This window comes from Protopterus annectens, chromosome 6.part0, assembly GCF_019279795.1.
Source record: "Protopterus annectens isolate FY-2018-M chromosome 6.part0, PAN1.0, whole genome shotgun sequence".
NCBI lineage: Eukaryota > Metazoa > Chordata > Ceratodontiformes > Protopteridae > Protopterus > Protopterus annectens.
In genome coordinates this window covers 1,984,510,445-1,984,523,642 of record NC_056737.1, presented here as the reverse complement: position 1 = coordinate 1,984,523,642, position 13,198 = coordinate 1,984,510,445, and the positions used below count along the sequence as shown (strand labels likewise).

Genomic DNA, 13,198 nt, shown 5'->3' with positions numbered 1-13,198 from the left:
TGTAAAATTTTTGATCACTAAGTTACTATGTAAATAACGGACTGTATCCGATTGTTGCTATATTGTCTTGTAAATTTTTCGATTACTAAGCTACTACGTAAATAACTCGCATTCTAGTCTTAAACATGTACTGTATCTGACGTTGCTATTATTATCTTTAGTGGAGCTTTTCTCCACCGGCCTCTACTGAAAATGGACATATATCCAGTTGGACTAGCCCGGTCAACAAATGTAAAATAAATAAATAAAATAATTTCTTGCAAATAATTTGACAGAAAGGGAAAACGGCAGTTTTATGAAAACTGCATCAAAAATATGAGGCAAAAATCTGGACAGTCGAGGCTCGAGAGGTATGATCTTGTATTTTTGAAGAAAATGCGTCTGTTAGCGGATCGGAGTTCCGCGGTGGCGACCCCTAACCGGGAAAACCCGAAAGACACAACAACAGCTCTGAATGTAGGACGTGTATAGGCTGCAAGAGGTGCGACATTCCACACCATAAAGGTGTTAAAGAAGTTGGGAGGTATGCAACCGCGGAACAACGTTGCACCATGACCCTAATGAAATGCAATTACAGAAAGCCCTGCAGAGTAATTATGCTACCAGAAGTGTTTGTTTTCAACTTGAAGCCGAGAGAACGGTGCAAGACACGGGCAACGCTAGTTTATATTCCACTGGTAGTTAAATACAGCAAATTAACGTCTCTAGTACAACTAGGAAGTAACAACCCATACAGAGAAAACAAAGAAATCTGGTATTGTTTCTGCCCTAAACTGAAAATTTCTGTTTTACTCCAACATTTCCTTTGATTGTCGCAACATATTTCATGAGCTACAAATCATGTTAGCCCCACCTCCGCGCACGTCAGTGACGCGCTTCCTTTTCACCGGAACTACACTGCCGGTTATTGGAAAAGCTCATTTGGCGAGTGGTTGGGAACAAGACGTGCAATCTTAAGTTCGTCCACGTACAGAGAGCCTTTTCCGCGCGGCTTCAATCCTTGTTGTTAACCGTTATCGCCATGTCACGGGAAAGGTTTCAAGCCGCGTCCAAAAGGAGCTCTGCTAAAATGGTCCCCAGGTTAGTGTGAGTTGTGGGGTGAAGTTACTGTTACAAACTGAAACTGGCAATGTGGTATACTAGTACAAACTGAAACTGGCAATGTGGTATACTAGTACAAACTGAAACTGGCAATGTGGTATACTAGTCGGTGCAACATGTGGGTCTCTAAGTTAATTATTCCCACTGTCTTATAAAGATCTTCTGGGAAATGCACTGTTTATATGAATTAAGGTATTCAGTATTTTTTTGTTATTGAGATGTACATTTCTGCGTACTTGTTGAAATGAATTTAGTATATGTACAGTAGTGAATGGAATTTGTGGCGTTTATCAGCCTTGTTAAAGTATTATACACTAGAGTATTAGTAGTTGTCATGCCTCTGAATTGTGTTTTTATTATGTCTCAAAAATTGTATGCTTTGTTTGCCATACTTCTGAAACTAGACGCTTTTGAAAGGTAGAACCAAGTCAAACGTCTGAACACCTAATCGGGATAATGTTTGTTTATGCCATTTTATTACAAGGAAAGTCCAGCTGGTTAGAAGCCAATTTTCGGTAGAGATCCAGGGAGAAAAATCTCTAAATTATAACACCATATTCTAAGAACAATAGTTTTACAATTTTCAAAAATAAAACAAAAATATCTGCAGTTTAACTGGTAAATTAAACTTTAAACATTGGTTAAGAATTGATACAGATTAATATTTGAAGAAATTTAAACAGTTTCTGGAGAAATTGTAGGTAAGCTAGCCTAATTCTATCAGGAATTGCAGTAAGAAGAGAAGGGGCAAAAAAGTTTATGGTATATAAAGAGAGATGGTATATAAAGAGAGAAAGTTAGTGAAGAGAATTTGATACAATTGGTTTATATCACCTGACTGAAATCTCTGGCAGAGACCAAAATACTGAACACTCACTTGACAAACTCATTATACTGAAAGCTTACAATGCTGAATTTCAGAACAGTAACTTCTAAGCCCTAGACATGCACACTTGGAACACCAGTGACTACCTCTTTCCAGAACTTAGACTACTAACATATCCTCTTAACAGAAACAGGATGATATAAAGCCAAGCTAGGGGGGGGCTTATGCCACCCCCCCCCTAACTATATATGCTAACTCCAAGATCGCACTACAGTGGGGAAAAAGGGCATATAACTTTTTCTTACCTTACAGTAGTCTACATGCTGCCACTACTGCTGGGAATGCATAAAACATCCGCCATGTTACTTTAGATACTTCACATAAGAATATAAACAGCCATACCCACATTTAGAAACAGTATAACACTACTTTCTACATGACTGTCAATATTCTGACAATCAGCACTATGTTAGAGTAATTCTTTTTATCACAAGCAAGTCACATGAGAAGGGAAATCCTACATAGTCTATGGCTTACAATTCGGTATGATGAGATTCAGTCAAATGAGTTTTCAGTATTTTGAAAATTCGGTTTGATAGTCTCTGTCAAATAAAATTTCAGTCATGTGAAGTAGATACGATAGAAATGAGGAAGGAAAGAAGGGACAGTAAGATGCACTCAGGTCCTCAACAACAGGTACAAATACGACTCTGTAATTGTACATGTGGGTGTGAATGACCTGTGATGTACCTCCTTGTACTACATGAAGAAACCTGGAGGAGCTCTCTGATTATGTAGCCCAGGTGGGTATGACGCTAGCCCTTAGCAGCATCCTACCATCACCCAGAATGCCACGGTACAAGCAGAAAATGATTGATTTCAACAGTTGGCTAAGCTTCTGGTGTCATTCTAAGGGGATCCAGTATCTGTCTGCCTGGGATGACGTGATTGACGGACCTTGATGCTTTGCCAGAGATGGCCTGCATCTGTTACCCCTGGGCTACTGGCCAAGACTCTTGCCACCCCTATAGTGCCTTATTTAGGTGGTGTTCCAAAGACCAAATTACCAGCGTAACAGCTACAAATAAATGCAATTTGAGGGTCATGCTGCTCAGCGTTGGAAGCCTAATCTCAAAATGCACTAGCTCGAAGCACTCCTTAAAATGGAGAACATCAACATTTGTGACGTAACAAGGGACCTGATTCAAGATTGTAGAAAGCACCATTGCACTACCAGGCTATAACTCATTCCACCCCTTTTGGCCCCAGAACTTGGACCGAAGCTCCAAAGGTGGTGGTGTTTCCATATTCATAAAGGATGCACACACCTCCAGACTGGTAGCCCAACATAACGCATCTGAGATGCTTCAGGTGCAGCTAACACTGGGTAAGGCAGCGATTCAGGTAGTAGATCCCCAATCATGTCCCAAGACTCTCTACATGTTCCTAAGAACCCTGGAGAATATTAGGGTCCAACCTTGCACTCTCATACTGGACGACTTCAACTACCCCTCTATAAACCTGGAAAACTCGTGTACCAATACACTTGCCCAGTGTTTCCTGGAATTCATTAATTCCAATGCCCTGGGCCAGCTCATTCTTTGCCCTCACTAGCGGTAGCAACATCCTTGACCTGGGCATTACTAACATGGGTGACCATTGCTCTACACCAATAGTAAACTCTTCCCTGGTTAGATCTGACCACAAACTAATCACCTTGGACCCCCCCCCCCCCCGGCAAAGGTAACCACCATGAAAAACTTCTCCAAAGCTAACTTTGGGCTTCTAAAAATAGAGGTGGCTAATTTCATGGCACCCATGCAAATGGAGATGGTTGCATGACAGTCTTATCATACACCAATGCAGTGTACACACAAATGCATGGATCTCGCCATACACAATAGAACCAAGACTCTCCTCCAAAAAACAGAAGCTAATCTGGTGGTCCCCTGCCATATGCAAACTCTACAACAGAAGGAGGAAACTGATGTGGAATAAGGTGAAGTCCCAAGAATGGAAAAACTCCCTTGTAAGCCTCAACAGAAAGAGAGATCTCTCATCAAATCCTCTAAAGCTAGCTATGAAAACAGAATTGCAGCAGGTTAGTAAAGATAACAGCAAGGTCTTCTATAGTTACGTACAGAATCTCCACGGCAATACCCAGATTTGTTCTGAGCTACTGCACAATGGTACCTCTTATACTGAGCCAACAGATATTGTCAATGTACTGGCTGACTGATTTAGAGCCAACTTTACCCCCCAAGGGACCAGTCACAATACCAGTAGATTGCCAGGCACCCAGTATTACTGCTTCACAGGTTAAAATAGCACTGTCAAAGGCCAAGAATATAGCTTCTATGGGACCTGAAAATATCCCTGGCTGTGTTCTTCATGAACTGCAGAGTGAACTGGCACCTCACCTGTGTGCCCTGTTCAATCACAGCCTTGTCCGTACTGAATGGTACACTGCTACAGTCATCCCTCTCCACAAAGGAGGAACGACTACAGATCCTGGGAACTATCGCCCCATTAGCCTGACTAGTCTGATGTGCAAAGCTGTGGAATGCATCATCATGGACTTAATAAACAAGGATATAGGGAATCTCCAAACTCTGGATCCCACACAGTTTCGATTTCTGAAGAGTAGCTCATGCGTGCTCAACTTGGTCAACTACTTTGAGTCGGTCACCAGGGCTGTGGATGAAGGCAAGGTGGTTCATACAGCCTGCCTTGATCTGGCCAAGGCATTTGATACCATTCCCCATACAGGAATCATAGAAAAACTCTTTAAGCTAGGCATCAACCCCTATATCACTAGGGTTGCAAACTGGCTCACAGGTAGAACCCCCAGTGTGAAAGCTGACTCCAAGTCAGACTGCTGACCAGTTACGAGTGGAGTCCCACAGGGTTTGGTCCTGGGTCCTCTCCTGTTTAGTGTCTACTTCTCTGAAGTCCATGCCAATGCAAATGGACTCTGGCTGACAAAAGTTCGCAAATTATTGCAAGTTGGGAGCTATTAACTCCCAGAGTGATAGTTGACATCCTACAGAAAGGCCTCACTGAGACAAACGACTGGTGTCTGAACCATGGCCTTAAGTTCAATGCCAAAAAATGTCATCCCCTTTGGGAAAACCCCGATTCCCATGAATTACCACATTAATGGTAGCCCACTGAACACAGAAGGCATAAGAGATCTGGGAACACGGGTTGACATCAACCTCTCTTGACCACCACATTACCACTGTGGTCAGAAAGTCGTATGTGCCACATCTCATTACTAAGGGATTTGCATCCAGAAAGAAAGAGGTCATGGTCTCCCTCTACTCTTCTCTCATTAGGCCAGTCATTGAGTACAATGCACCATTTGGGATATACCTCACTAAACAACTGGAGAGGCCTCAAAAGTAACTCGCAAAGAGGATCCTAGGCCTTAAAAATTGTCTTAGATGGACAGACTAAAAAAAAAACTCAACTTTTCTGTCTCGTATCGCCTACTTAGAGGCTATCTCTGCTTGGCTTACAAAGCCATATCTGAACCAGCTCTGTTAAAAATGCTACATGTAAAGAAATCCATCCGTACCACAACATGCTCCAGAGACCTCAACCTCATTACCACAATCAACAGGGCATGCTGGAGGGGCAGGTTCATAACCCAGAGACTGCTTATGCTATGGAATAGACTTCCCATACATGTCAAGCAGAGCACTTCACTGGCCCTTTTCAAGAGAGATCTTGATGAATGAATAGGAAATAGAAAATTCATCCTAGGGATCACTCCAGTGGCTTTACTCGACAGCCACTGGGAACTAAGGTCGGGTGGCACGATGGCGGGGTAATCCTATGGGCTAGGCTTGTAAAGGCTCCAGGGCCATTAGCCTGGTACACACCTTTGAACCTATGAAATGAAAATCTGCTTGTTTACATTTAGGGGTATAGCTTATTCTGGTTTTGAGCAATAACAGAGCTAGATTTTAGTACCAATTAGCACATACCTCACACTTGACTACTCAAACGTGTTTAAAAAAAAAAGGGTGATTGAGAAAATGGAGATATAAACATGTTGGCAAAAAGCACAATGTATAATTTCTAGATGCTAAGAAAATAGCATTGGGTTGGTGTGTAGTCGTCCTAAATGTAGATGCAATCAACCGTGGTGCGAGCCCATCCTTAGGAGTGAAACTGCACAAATGCCAGTTTCAGAGTCCTCACATATTGGTGTTCTTTTTCTTTATTACTATTTTAAGCGCAATGAGACGTTCTAGAGCGCTGACTGTATCTCTGTCTGGTATAAGACTGGCATTGAGCAGCATATTATCAGCACCAAGGATGATGCCACAGTATAAGCAAAAGTTGATTGATTTTTAACAATTGACAGTCTATCTGGTGTCAGTCTAAGGGGTCCAGTTGGTATTTGTCAGCTTAGGAGGACATGGTTAACGCATTGCTTTGCCAAGGATAGTCTGCACTTGTCACCTCTGGGCTTTTGAGTGCTGGCTAAAACTATATAGAACTCAGTGCCTTTTTTAGGCAATGCCAAATTGACCATTCTGAGCTTCCTTGTGCCTGACTTTGGCACCTGTGATTACAAGGCTTGGATTGCTTCTAAAACCATCTAGTACTACAAAGTTGAGTATTTTTGCACTTGTTGGTGATATTTAACTGTTTTTCAGCCTGCACTTGTTGAAGAAATAGGTTCATAGGTTCATACTAGGCTATCTGCCCTAGGGCATTTATAAGCCTAGCCAGAATGTGTTTGGCTTTCGCCACCCATTTTAAATTTATTTTGCTATGCTCTTTTTCGAGGTTAGTATACTGTGCCTCTGTCTAACAGTGACACAAGTGATACCCCGGGGTAAACCTACGATCTCCCATCCACTCATCAAGATTCCTCTTGAAGAGAGTCAGAGGGGCTCTGCCTAACCTGGACTGGGATTTTATTCCAGAGTGAAGGGAGCCTCTGGGTTATGAATCTGTCCCTCCAGCATGTCCTATTTATTTCAGTGCTGAGGGGTCAAGTGTCTCGAGCACGTAGCTCGATGGGATTTGGATTTTCTGAGGTGCAGCATGTCCATTAATTCCGGGTTGGACATGGCTTTATACGTCAGGCACAGATCGCCTCTGAACAGGCGGTATGCCACTGAGTAGAGCTGGAGTTTCTTTAACCGGGCAGCATATGGCATCTGTTTGAGCCCTTTGATCCTCTTGGTGAGGTACTTTTGGGGTCTTTCCAGTTGCTGCAGGTGTCTGGTAAGGTACATCCCAAAAGGGGCATTTTACTCCGTTATGGGCCTGATGAGGGATGAGTAAAGAGGCACGATGACCTCTCCTGATCTAGATGTGAATCCCTTCATGATTAGGTGGGCTATATAAAATGTTTTTCTAACCACTTTGGCTACGTGGTTGTCAAATGAGAGATTGCTATCAACTTGGGTCCCTAATTACTTCTTCTGTACTTAATGGATTACCACCTATGTGGTAATTTGTGGGCACTTTGTTTTTGCCAAAGGGGATGACTATACACTTTTTGGCATTTAGCTTGAGGCCATGGCTCTGGCACCAGTTTGTTTCTGAGGCCCTTTTGGAGGATGCTTATGTCTGCTGGAGAGTCTATTATGCCACCCAGTTTGCAGTCATCTGCGAACTTGGTTAGCCACAGTCCTTCCGTGTTGGCCTGTACCTCCGAGAAATATATACCGAACAAGAGAGGTCCAAGGACTGAGCCTTTTGGGACACTACTTGTAACTGGTTTGGAGTCTGACATGGCTCCAGCAATTCTAACCATGTGGGTTCTGTCCTTGAGCCAGTTTGCAATCCATCTAGTGACACAGGGGTTTATATTTAAGCTGGTGAACTTATCTATAATGCCCGAGTGGGGTATTGTATCGAAGGCTTTTGCGAGGTCCAGGTAGGCTGTGTGGACCACCTTCCCCTCGTCAATGGCCTTGGTGACTGTTTCAAAGAAATCAACCAGGTTTAAGACGCAGGATCTGCCCTTAAAGCTGAACAGGGTATGATCCAGTGTCTGTAGGTCCCCAATATCTTTATTTATGAGGTCCATGATGATCCTTTCCATAGCTTTGCAGACCAAGCTAGTCAGGCTTATGGGGGATAGTTTCCAGGATCCGTTGATGCACCACCTTTATGGAGAGGGACCACTGTTGCTGTACGCCACTCTTTGGGCACCTATCCTGTAGTAAGGCTGAGATTGAACAGTAGTTTTATGTTTGGGTTTAGCTCTTCTTGGAGTTCATGTAGGACGCAGCCTGGGACATCGTCTGGTCCCATTGATGCTGTGTTTTTTGCTTTGGAGAGGGCGGCTCTTACCTGAGCATCTGAGATGTCAGGGGGGCAGCACTCTGCTGGGATAGATATTTGCCCTTTTAGTGGGGAGGGGGGGGGAGTTTGCACTGAACCTGTCAGCTAGGATGTTGGCAATGTCTGTGGGTTCAGTGTATTTTTTGTCATTTTGGACTAAATGCCATCTGTTTGTTACTGTACTGCTATTAGATTGTTTTAACAGTATTCTGATATTTTCCTAACCTCCTCCTGATAATGCAAAGGCTGTTCTGAGTTTGCCAGATTTTTAAGTTTTGCAAAGTTTTTGTGTGTTGTAACTTTTCTCAGGGTTAGTGAACTTATTTCCAAGGATTCCTGATTTTGCAGGAATTCTGGCTGCTGTCGTAAAGCATTTGTTACAGCACTTGAGTTCAAAACCAGTTTGCTTTACGTTTAGAGGATTCTTTTGCACTCTGGTGGGAGCAGAGAGCTAAATTCATATCTTCCAAGGTTGGAACTACTGGTTGATAGTTCGTGATTTTATCTGATTGGCCTGATGGTTTTGCTTTATCAAATAGTCTCTTATCCTGCTGCTTGTACGCAAACAAGGTTCTCTGTGCTTCCATGTAAACCTCCAAAGTTTATGGAGAAAGTTTCCTATAGAGAATTTGTTTCCCATCTAGAAATTGTTTCCTTGCCTTACATATAGCATAGGCTAGATTCAGGCCTGCTGAATCTAGACAGTTTGGTATCCCTGTGCTCTTAAACCAGCCATCTTGCATTTAGGGCCTCCCTGCACTCTGGCAGAAGTGTGTAGCTCAGAACCATCTAAGTTGGGGGTTGCTGGTGAAAGGCTGAGTTTGGGGCTTTCCCATTGGTAGTTTCTTTCTTTTAAATTCGCCTGTATATAAGCCTCATATTTACCAGTTGCTGTGCAGTGGCATTTAGCAGTGCCCTGTATAGATGCAAACACTTGGTAACATTATTTTTCCCTTTAAACAAAAGGCTTGTTTAAAAAAGGTTTTAATGCACAATCCACAAACTGGGGAGCTCTAAGCAGCTGCAGTCTCTGGTGTTGTGAGCTCCCATCTGATGAAGTCTTTATAACAAACCTCATATTTTCAGTTTTCTGAAGGACCTACAAGGTGGATTATTTTTCCCTTTACTGTCCAGTAGAACATCCCCAGGCTTCCCTTCTGAGCAAAGGACAACTCTGTTGCGCTCTAAGCAGTTTTCTCACTTATCATCCACAACCTGCTATACACCCATTACCTTTGTTACTGCAAGTCAAACTAGCCCACTAGTTAAGCCTAAGTACAGCTAGTCCACTTCCTTCCCAAATACTACATTCAGAAATCCTGCCACAATGAACGGGCAATTTCTCATCATTTCTCCTGCCAGCTTGATTGATATGGGCATCTTGAGACAATGTAGCAATTGCTTCATGTATCCTGACAAGCATTTACTCCTAAAACAAGCTAGGACTCTGTGAGAGATGCAGATATTCTGTGGAATTGGAGTCAATTCTCACGTAAAAACAAATTAAATATCAAACAGGTTGTCAACACACAAGCTTCACCTCTCACAGAAAATAAGGTCACGACACATAAACCTACATATTTGGAGGTACTCACTAAAAGCCTGCCGAAAGAACAGACCCCTCAGATGCTCACCATCCACACTCACCACTAAGCAAAAAGAAACCACTGCATACACACACACACACACACACACACACACACACACACACACACACACACCTGTGTCTCAACAAATAAGCCCCTAAGGCAAAACACATCACATGTCTTGGTAATGGGCAGCTCCACAGTGAGATGCACAGATATCCCCTTCACCAGACTGGACCTGGAGAAGGTCAGGTGCCAGGGTCTGTCAAATCATGCATGCACTCAAGTCACTCAGCAAAAAGTACTGTTATGACTCTGTCACACACCATGCTGGAATGAATGACTTTGAGACGTACCTTTCTGGACTATATTTTTTTTATTTATTTTACATTTGTTGACTGGGAAAGTGTGACTGGATGAATGTCCATTTTCAGCTGAGGCCTGGGGAGAAAAGCTCCACACTTAAATTTTAAGCAAAATATAAGTTGTATACAGAAGCATTTAAATTTACATAGTACCAAACTTAACATTGATTAGTAACATGGCATTGAAGCTTAAGAAACCTATTTACATAGACTGAACACATCTTTTACAGTTTTAGGTTGAGGCATTACATAATGGTGAACATTATTAGTAGGGGTTGCATTTTTTGCTTTATGCAGTTGAGTTGTGAGCAAGTTAGCCATAGTAGGGAGTGTAGCAGCAAAGAGAGGGAAGATTAGACATAGTAGGGAGTGTAGTAGCAGGAGAAGACCGAGATGGGAAACTGGATAACAGGTTAAGTAAGAAAAGCAGGAGGCGCAAGTAGCTTAGAGTAGAGGTGTAAAGAAAATAAAGTCAAGTTTTAGCGGCTAGAGAAGTGTCGTAGCAGTGACATATGGGTATTGACTGAAAGATTAGAACTGGAGGTGGAACTGGAAGGAAGCTAGAGAAGCTGCATTCTTTTGGTTATTAAGCTGAAGTCGGAAGGCAAGAGTAAGGGGAGAGGGTGGGAGGTCAACCAGGTGGGGAATATATGAAGAGACATGACTGAACTCTCATGTCCAAGACAGGTATGTCTGTAGTCCTAAGTAGTATCCTACCCTCACCCAGGATGATTCCACAGTGGTAAGGAAAGCCTTCTTTGTAGTGCACCTCATAAGCAAGGGCATTGCATCCAAGTTGAGGTATGTTCTAACTCCACTGTACTCTACCCTTAGACCACTAAGAGTATAATGTACCCTTTTGCATGTACCTCACCAGACACCTGCAGCAGCTGGAGAGACCTCAGTTTCTCACTAAGAAAATACAGCGACTCCAGCCATGACCTACATGGGCAGGCTGAAAGCCCTGTCACTTTGCTCTGTATCTTATAGGCTGCTAAGAGGTAACTTGTGCTTGGCCTTTAGGGCAATCTCTGAGCCTGCTCTAATGGAAATGCTGCAGATCTGAAAGTCGCATGGCACAAGGGTCGCTCACTCTAGGGATCTTAACCTTGCTTGTGGCATTTATAGAACACGTTGGAGAGACAGTTATGTCTCCTGGAGACTGCCACTTCTGTGGAATAGATTTTTTCCTGTAAAACAGAGCTCATCACTGACACTATTCAAATGCAACCTGGGTATCTGGATGGGAGACTGCATGGTGTGGCACCTGTGTTCCTCATGGACAGGGGTAACCAGTGTTTATCACAAACCCACTCTGTTCATAAATTAATTCTGCAAACTACCCAAAAAGAACAAATGGAAATACTTGGGGTTAACATGGCTAGGCTTGTAAAGGCTGTAGGGCTGCTAGCTTAGTAATCTCCTGTGAACTTGACATACCTACCAATGTAGCAAAATCAGCTCAACTGAACCTCAAGGCATTAGTGCTGAATGCTAGGAGCATAAATAAAAAGGCACACTCCCACCAAGTCCTCTTCTATAGTTATCAGTGCAGTTACCAAGACGCTGTTTAAAGTGGCAGACGGTACCCTGGGAGTGCAAGGTTAGCTGCACAGACGAGGGCTAAAGGTGGAGCTGTCTTGATATACATCTGTAACTAGCATATTTCTTAATTGGTCCAACAACATGATGTAGTTGAGTTCCTCCACATGCAGATCACCGTGGACAAAATCCATACCACATCCTAGCCAGATATTGGTCACTCTCCATATCTCAAGAAGCTCAGTGCATACTTGGACCTACTGGGGACACGTCCGTTTCCAAGCTCGTGCCAGCCAAAAACTCTCAGCTAAGACCTACCCATAATGCCACTCCCCTAGTTGCTCCAGATCTCGTTTGCCGCGTTCCTAGTCAGACGTGCTAGCCATCTCTATCAAGTAGAAAATTATTTATAAGACAGTTTCTCTTCAACATTGTTTGTTTATTTTTTAGTCAATTTAGCCTCTTCTCACAGTCTCCTATAACCTAATTCTATTCCCTATCCTTTCCCTTGGTAATTTAATTTCTGCCATTGGTACTGTCCCTCTCTCCTGCCTTTGACAGACCCTTCCTTACCACTTGTGGTATTTTTTAAATACCATTGTTGGTATTCTCTCAGCTTTTTCTCTCCCTTATTTTGTTTTTTTCTATAGGATAGCCTTGGTGCCTTACTATGTCAGACAAAGCTAAGTTGGGGTTTAAAAAGTGTGACAAGTGTGGGCGTATGATGCCTAACTTGTATACACATGATCATTGTCCACTGTTTGGGTGTGGATCCTATTAAAGCTGACTGACATTTGTGCTAAGTTTAGTAATCGTACACTAGCAGAATGTAAAAATAAACTTATTTTAAAAGGTGTAATCAAGACACCTTTTTTGGAGGCTCTCGGTCGGAGGTCTCACCCCCTCCAAAGACGACAAAAAAAAAAGGAAGAACGTCTCTTGGTTCTTGCATCTCTTGTCTGTTTATGGAACAGAGTCTGCTCTGTGCTTCGCTGGCACCCTTGGCACAGACCTCGTCAGCACCAGGCTCTGTATCTTCTCCCTTGGTGCCGTCCATGATATTCACTCCTATTTCGGTTCCAACCTTGGCACCACTGACTTTGGTACCGTCCTTGGATCTGACATTGACTGCACCTGCTTCGGCACCATCCCTGGCCACTGTGCTGACAGTTTCTTCAGCTCCATTGGCTCCAAAACTCAAATATCTGCCAAGGACAAGATACTCCAACTTTTTTTTGGGGCAGAAATTTAGCCCCTTTCTAGAAAGACCTGATTCTCCTTCAGCAGCCTCCTTTTAGTTCCACTAGGAGTTTTTTTAAATTAGAGCTAGTTTTTCTGAATTGGAGCTAGTGCAGGTTGTGGACCAGCTTCTGGCAGCTAGGGGATTGCCCACTCCAGCCAGACCTTCCGTCCTTCTTGGTTCAGAATCTTTTACTACATCTTCCCCCGTTTATCCTCCGGTC

The 13,198-nt window shown here is 43.1% G+C and overlaps 1 protein-coding gene across 1 annotated transcript in view; it reads left to right on the top strand.

Moving 5' to 3' along the window:
* The first annotated feature begins 874 nt into the window (after positions 1-874).
* Positions 875-13,198, top strand: part of LOC122804039 (interferon-inducible double-stranded RNA-dependent protein kinase activator A homolog A-like) — a 544,788-nt gene continuing 532,464 nt past the window's right edge. The window contains exon 1 of the mRNA XM_044073716.1: positions 875-1,080. Within this exon, the coding sequence (XP_043929651.1) occupies positions 1,022-1,080 (59 nt within the window). The 5' untranslated portion in view covers positions 875-1,021. The remainder of the gene's footprint in view (positions 1,081-13,198) is intronic.